The sequence below is a fragment of the Arachis ipaensis genome, chromosome B09 (assembly GCF_000816755.2).
Source record: "Arachis ipaensis cultivar K30076 chromosome B09, Araip1.1, whole genome shotgun sequence".
Lineage (NCBI taxonomy): Eukaryota > Viridiplantae > Streptophyta > Magnoliopsida > Fabales > Fabaceae > Arachis > Arachis ipaensis.
Window position 1 is genome coordinate 136,167,297 of NC_029793.2, and position 8,595 is coordinate 136,175,891.

At 31.6% G+C, this 8,595-nt stretch overlaps 1 protein-coding gene across 1 annotated transcript; it reads right to left on the bottom strand.

The window, feature by feature from the left end:
- LOC107618938 (beta-taxilin) lies at positions 2,412–7,780 on the bottom strand (the record flags this gene model as incomplete). The annotated part of the gene is given in 12 exon segments (XM_016321132.2): positions 2,412–2,756; positions 2,865–2,960; positions 3,070–3,126; positions 3,295–3,477; positions 3,568–3,634; positions 4,015–4,079; positions 4,773–4,850; positions 4,979–5,046; positions 6,053–6,158; positions 6,461–6,543; positions 7,336–7,491; positions 7,565–7,780. Coding segments are annotated over 12 exon segments (1,308 nt in total). The 3' UTR covers positions 2,412–2,618.

Consider the following 8,595-nt stretch of genomic DNA (forward strand, 5'->3'; position numbering starts at 1 on the left):
TAAGATAAAATCAACATAATTTTAAAAAATTTATATTAAAATTACGGATAAAAATACTAGTAAACTTCTAAAACACATCCTTGATGTAATACCATAACTAATCAACTTAGTAATTATCATTAAACTTAATCAGAACATGGTCATCCTATTTAAACATATGAAAGAAAGAAAGTTAAGCAAGTCACAGCCAGCTTTTTAAAGGCACACCAAATGGAAAACACGTCTTTCAAAATATACTCCCATAGTTTTAACATCAAAATAAACCTAATTTCAATACAAAAAATGCTCTTGATGACTGGTTTTAAGTTTTAACTTCCCCTTGGTATTTTTGGCTGATTGCTCTTGATCCACTGCCACGTGAAAAAATTCATTACGATGGAGCATAACTAGTCCTATATTCTTATTGAGAAATATACTAACGATTAAATTATTTGTTTAGTCCTTATAATTCATTCAAATTTGTAATGAAATTCTTACATTTTAGAAGTTTTTAATTGAGTCTTTATATTATTTTAAATTTGTATTAGATCTTTTTCAATAATTATGTTCTAAAAATATTTTCATCCATCTTACACTATTCGCAAATATTTCTTAACATATATAGTTAAATTAAATGCTTTTGGAATAATTAAAGTTAGTGCAGAAATCTAATTTAAAACTTTTAAAATGTAAAGACTTAATTACAAATTTAATAAAATTATAAGGTTAATCAACATAACATGCTGTCTTTATTATGTGTTAATTGTTGATTGGAGGCTATTTTTTAGGACTCATATTATATTTGTATAGATAACAACGCTAAAAAGATTATACAAGATCAATAGTTTAGAGTTAAGTATTAATTTCTCGTAGAGCCATATTTTTTTTTTGTCGTACTTAAGATGTAAACGAGATACATATTAAATTTTTTTTAGTCAATTTTATTTAAAGTGTAAATGAAATATTTATATATCTATTTAATTTTTATGATAGACTATTGGATAATTAAAAAGAAAATATTTATAGTTTATTTTAGATTATTTTAAAAAGTAAAATCGATTTACATAACTCATCTAAGTTTATGTTTTAACAATTTTATAATAAAAAATATTAAATATTTATTATTTTAATTAATTTTATACTTATTATTATTATTTCAAACATTAATAGAATTTTTTAATATTTTGTTTATATTATTTTATTTATTTTATTTATAGTGTAAATAAAATATATATATATACATCTTATTTTTAATATAAATGAAATAAATAATATTACATTAATTAATAAATATTCTTATAATAATATATTTTGAAAAATAAAATATTTAATTTATTTATTTAAAAAATTTCTCAAAATTTTTATTATAATAAACTATTATAATAAAATTTTTATTATATTACTTTAATTTAATATTTTTTTTCTCTTTTTTATTTAAAGATATAGCCTCCAATCAATAATTGACACATAAGGATAACATATTATGTTGATTTTCTTAGTAAGCACCATAGAATCTCCCAATAATTTAACCTATGGCGACATACTCTTATGTTCTTTGGGGAAAAAAATCGGTTAGTTTTCATTGTTTGAGATACATTGGCAAATTTGCAATCATGTTGCTTGGAGTTACCAGCAACTTTTAGTATTTAAGGTTTCTTCTTATCTTCAAAAAATTAGTATGATTTTAGTGCCTGATCTTTATGAACTTGTCGGTTAGATCCTGCTGTGAAAAGTGAAAACCACATCGTTAAGTTTGATAGTATAGCTAAAATAAAAAATGAGGTAATGTACTTAGACTTCTAAAATTGTATCATTTTTAGTTTTGGGACATGTCATCTAAATCTAATCTATCACTTTTTCAAAACATTTCACATAATGAGTTACAATGTGGCACCCTTTGCTGATCTTGATCCTTCAAATAACAACTTAACTGGAAGGGTACCTTCAAGCATAGCAAATTCTTCTTTTCTCAATGTACAACTCAGATCAAAACCCCAACCCTGAAGATTCATTTTGATGAAAGACGCTTCTTTTTCTTCTTCTTCCAATTTGGAAACAAATCAAAGGGTAGCCTGGTGCACAAGCTTCCGCATTAACGGAAGGTCCAAGAAAAGACCGCACTCAAAAGATGTAATTTGGACAGGCTAACCTGTTAATTGCATATTGCTAGCTGCTTCTACGTTTTGAACCTGTGATCTTGAAATCACACAAAGACAGCCCAACTTATCTTATGTTTAACCAAGATCAATTGTTTGGAATATGCAATATTTAGTATTTCCCTTGTTGTAGCTTGAGGCTTAGTTCAGATGGCACATTAGGATGTCTCTTAAATGCTGCATCCGAGTTCAACTTTCATCTAAGACTGGATGTAATTTAAGAATCTCATATAGTGTCACGCTTTGATATTTTATAGTTAACTAATATGCAAAGGATGTTCTAAAAACCCTGCTTTGCATCTTTAAGAAAAATATAATAAGATAGTATTATAGCAAAAGAATCAGAATTATGAAATTACATGATTGCATGAAAGTTCCCTGACAAAACAAGCCATGCTAGATTAGATACAAAAAAAAGAGTATTAGAATGATACATTTCCTTCCACAAGTCTCTAGGAATGTGCTTAGAACCAACTATTTTCTTCATGATGAAACTGAATTGTTGCTGCTTTTGTTCTCAGAGGAACTTTGCTTCCTTTCTGCCTGAAGCGACCGGCATAACGACTCAAGCTTCTCCTTCTGTTTCGTTGTTTTCTCCAGTTGTTTCTTCAACCGCTCGCGCTGCTCAGATCAGATGTTAACAAGTGAAATTTCACACATTTTGACAATGAAAACACTCGTGGAAAACAAGCAATACGCGCAATGAAAAAATGGAACTGCAAGCTATACCTCATCAACTAACTCTATAAGCGTAATATCAGACTTTTCAGATTTACTCTTCAAGAATTGATTTTCCTTCTTGAGTTCCTTGATTGATTTCGCCATCTGGTAGTTACAACCACAATAGAGGAAAAGATCAAAGACTTTATATATGCACTCAACATAGTAAAACCAGCATTACTCCAGGAAGAACCCAAAGAGAAGTGAAGTATACCTTCTCAATTTCGTTTTTAAATGTTTCGAAAACTTCATTGCTTTTTGACAAGGCTTCCTGAAACTCAATGCATCAAAACTTGTAGTCATAAAATATAAGCATCTAGCAATGATATGTACAACAAGTCTCTGTATCCAAACATCACGTCAATATCAACATAACATAAGATAACAATGAACTCATTGGCGTAAAATAGATTTTAATACAAAGAGAATCAAATGAAACCTGGAATTGTTGGAATTTTTCCCCATCAGTCGTCAGCTGCATGCGTAAATTCTTTTCTGTTGCTAATAGCTGAGACACTTGTTCTGCATATACTTTAATCTGAGACTGTTCCTGAACCAATTTTTCCTCGTGTTGCTTAACTCTTAAATCAGCGAGCTGAAGTTCCAATGTCTTTTGCTTCAACTGTTGATTCAGACATAAAATAATCACTACAGGTTATCGATTCCAAAAAATGAGTAAACATGACTAATCGTAGGATGATACAAACATTACCTTCTGGGCGTACTGCTGTTCAGATAGTTCATATTGATCAGCAAGCTGCTTTAGCTTGTTTCTTAACCTGTATTGGAATCATGGCAAATTATTTTCTGCTCAACTAAATACAATTCCACAGTTAAATAAAACAATATTGTAGGCATTCAGTTACTGTTTTTTTAAAGAATAAATGTACCGTACAATAAATAAATAAATGATAAATAAAGAACAAAGCACTACGGTGAGCGGATTGAGACAGGTTCAAGACTCATGTTGTGTGCAATAATTTTTTTTCCAGAAATTATATAAATTCAGTGACAATGGTTGGATCAGCTAAAAGAGCAAATCTATGCACAGGTTAAAAGTTTTGATAACAAAATTCTGGTTATTATTGTGATTAAGTATTTTCCAAAAATAAAATATGCACATGTTTGAACATAAATATATCAGCTGTCGAGGTCTTACATGTCATTTTCCTTAAGCTGAGTAAGACACTCATCCTTTCGCTCTTCAAGCTTATTGCTCACATCCTGCAACAGAAATTGGTGAGAGAAATCACCAAAATACTAATCGTTACAAATGAGAAAAAGAAATTTTAAAAGGAAAAAAAGTTTCATTTATGGTATTATTACATTGAAACATATTATCTCAATCTCAATCATTATTGCTGTGCAAATATCTGTGACCATTACACCAACTGTAACTTTGTGGTTTCTTTATAACAACTGAAAAAGCTAATTGATGATACAATCATGGGGCAGCTAGGAAAAAATATTTCTTCTTTGTTAAAATCATGGCCCTTTTAGGTGATACTTTTTGTTCATGGTAGCCAGTGTTTCCTCTTTATAGAGTATATTAGACTGTAGTTAGTTAGATCTGATTGAGGTTTATTGTTTTGAGGGAAGTTCGTATAAGATAAAGGTTAGGAGTTAACTTGTTTAGGGATCACACCGCTTTATGTTTGACGAAGATTACACTGCTCGAGCAGCAATTGTATTTCAATGACAAGGGAGATATAAGATTCCCGATCACAGAGAAAGGCAACTCATCTGATCCTCTCAGACCTCTATGCACAGCTCAAAGATTAAATTGAATTAATGTGTTATACATTTTTATTGCTAAGTTAAACTCAAGCCTTTAAGTATCCTTTACATCTTCCTAATATACCAAATGTGCACTATATTTCAGTATCATACACGCTAAACAAGAGAGAATGATCAAACCTTGATTGCATCTTGAAACTTGGCTGAAAGGTCCAGCCTCAAGTTTTGCCCCTCGGTCGATACACGTTTGCATTCTTCCTGAAAATAGTTTTGATACAGACCATAAGATTGGCCCAAGAAAAGTAGCCACTCTAAATGCAAAGATAAGAGAGCTTTAATTTGGCAACTAAACAATCTTAAGATGTAGCAGCGCAACAGAAATATACCATCAACATTTTATTTTGACGTTGTAACTCCCTACAAAGTGACTCAAGCTTATCTCGAACAGCAAGAGCTACATAAAGAAGGCAACAGTCAGTGGAAAGAAAAAATTAACATCAACATTTTATCAAATGAGATGCTTCCCTTTATTTGAGATTCCATAAGAGTATAAGGAATCGACGGGTATTTCCAGATATATTACTTAAAAGAATCAACACAATACGCCCAGTCGATTAGAATTAAGAAAATATGTCTTACACATATATCTAATTATTAATAAAATTGGATTTCGTTTTTTATTTTATTAATATATATTATTCTTTTTGAATAAAAATAAGTATAAAAATAAATATAGAAATATAAAAAGAAATATATAAATAAGATATTATATAGATATCTTTCTATTAAACATAGCTGCGTGCGCAGCAGCACCAACTATGAGAAATCCACCAATCCACATGTGATGTGTGAACAATGATAGTTGGGTCCCATAGTCGGTAGGTAGGTATGGATAAGGAGGAACGTTACTGTTCTTTTTTTGTTCTTTCGTCCTCCTCCTTACTTTCTTTTGTCTTAAAAGATACTGGAACATAACGTTGGAAGAGATGATGGAAGCGGTAGTTCATTTTGGCCATGGTACTAGAAAATGGAAAGATCTTGTTCTTTTGAACATAAAGAAATAAAGAAGCCATTGCAAGTGCCGGAAATACTAGGCCCACTAAAGGCACAAAAATGGAAGGTAAATTTATCATAGAATAGGTACCTCAATTTAATATTTGTAAGAGAAATAACATAACAACAACTAAGCTTTTTCCTGCTAAGTAGGGTTCAATAAAAGAGAAATCATACATACAGAAGGAAGACCAAAACAGCACAATAAAATGACATAATCCATTACAAATTACCACTGTACGCACTCAAATTACTGAGGTAATTGATCAATGCAGCAAAAATCCCTTAAAATTCTCTAGTCTAATACTGATATGAAGTAAAAATTCCAATAATTTGAAGCTTTGCAAAGGCTTTGTAGAGTATATTTCAAATTAATAAGCAAAGTCAGATTACTCATTGCAACATACCAGCATCTCTTTCTGCCAACACTTGTTGATACTTCAGTGAAAACTCCAAAAGCTCCTTTTCTGATTTAAGTGTACGCTTTGCACTCTTACGCTTTTCACCAGTTTCCTAAGAAATTAAGTTTAACTGTTCAGTCCCCTCCAAAGGTTGTCTCATTCTCATATGTTCATATGTAGTATTAAACAAAAATAAGGGAACATGACACATCTGCTAATACTGACGAAAATGAGGAAATATATAGCAAAAAGTATTCACCCAATCAAATCTCTTTAACTCAAATATGAATACTGCAAAAACAATCCTTTTAAACTTATTGAGCAAGAGCATCAGAATGTATAGAACGGCTGATATATTTATATGTACTAATCCATGTGTGAATAGATGAGAATTAACAGGATAAATTTACTAACTGGTTTTCTGTTTTTTGAAGAGTCAACCATATCTGGTGAAGATGTATCCTTTGCTGCTTTTGTCTCCGAAGGTTCAACAGTTGCTGCAAAGGAAAGGATAAAAAAGAAACAAAACCATGTCGGATACTATAGGAAAGCACTAGAACACATAAATGCAATGAGGGGATATTGTAACAACTAGCAAATAAATATTTTGCAGACATGAGCAATTCTTTACATTTATCTCTATTATTTTTCTGTTGTATAAAAAGCGCACATGAAAAATTATCTTCTAAGTTCAAGCAAGCATGAATCCATCGATTGAATCGAGTTTCCGGAAGCTAGTTAGTGTGGTGCATTGTCCAGCAGCACAAGAGAAATATAAGAAATATTTGTTGATGAGATATTGAGATCTCATTCATCTGTAAAACCGAAAAAGTCTTAAACGTTTGCATACTCAATTTGGTTTTTGCCAGCAAAGTAATCATGGATATTAGTCTAGGTGATCCAAATGTTTTTATCAACTTCCCATGAAGTTATCTAGAACTGATTTGACCTCAATGTAAAACAATTTATGTTGAATTTGTAGTAAAAATAAAAGAGAAAGAGAATGTAGGTGGAGAGAAGCACCAAAGTGTGCAAAATTATTAGGTCTTAGTCTTAGGTGCTATGTTGATATAGTTTCCAGAAGCATCATACACGTATCACTAGGAAATAAATACATGACATAGTTTCACCAACATGATCAAAATTGGCTAACCTGATGTAACTGATCAAGTCTTTATTCAAGAAAAATGTTATTCATGCAATTCCCAAGATATATAATAATAACAATTACCATGCATTTACTGGTTACAACATCTACAAAAGGGAGCATTAAGGCTTAGGATAATTACATTTATCTAAACTTTGAGATTCACCATGTTGCTTATCCTTCACTGTACAGCATCCAGATTGCATAGCATCAGAACCAGACTTGGCCACAGGAGGTGTAATCTGAGTGCCTTCTTCCTGTCGCATACAGCTATCATTTTGAACTTCCACTGAGTAGTCTGAAGCATCAAAAGTATGTGCTTTAGACAATTGAACGTGAGAAGTTTATAGTTTCTCCCTGATTTTTCTTACCATGATTGTTTTGAAACTCTTTTTCTCCCAACTCATTTGATAATTCACGAGTTCGAGTGAGGTCTGAGGAACCATCCTCCGTGTAGTTATTCGGGGGTTTCTCTTGTTCAGAAGATGGTGTTGGAGGAGCAACAGGATCTGTAGTGCTCTCCACAAACCCATCCGGCAAGGAATCAACCTCGGGAAGCCGATTTGCATCTGGACTCTGCATGTTTCCTACATCTCAGGAAACAATTCTTAGAACTATATACATAATACACACAAGAAATTTAGTACTTCAGTTCAATATTTTACCTAACTGTTGTGAAGATAAGTAAACCGGTCATGACTCATGATTGCTTTTAAAATTCTAATTAGTGCCTAATTTGCAATAACTGCATTTATATTCTCATTACAAAGATGACACACACACACATGTGCGCGCGTGCATGCACACAATTTCTCCTCAGTGAAAGGGAAAACAAAATAACAGATTCATGAAAATCATGGCCTCTGAATAGCCACTGAAACATGGCTCCAAAATCATTCAAAAGGCCACAACATCAAATGCCGGATTCATATAACAATTGCACCTGGCTAACTAAATCTCTTCCTCCTACTTGACCTTTCCAAAAGGGATTTTCAACTGACAAACAAAATACAATCACTACAAAAGAAAGGAAAAGAGAAAACAAATAAATAAAAATCCATCTGAGTCTATCCAATGTCACTGAATGCACCACCATATCCAGTGCGATTGCATGAAAAAATTAAAAATTCAAGCGAGTGTTTTCTCTTTCTTTTTTTGAAAGGAAAATATATAACCTTTTTTTGCCCTATAAATAATTTCTTCCTAGAAAGTGTACCAAATGAAACATGTTCTTCGTGAAACCGAGAAGCTAAACATTGAATAATTTGGGCACATACAAAGTGAATAGCTCATGTGGAAGCATTGAACGATCTGGGCAATCGATAATGAAATAAAAATGGCTACTTTGTAAAAACAAAAACAAAAAACCCGAAAAGGTGAAGGGATTATTACCAGAGATGTG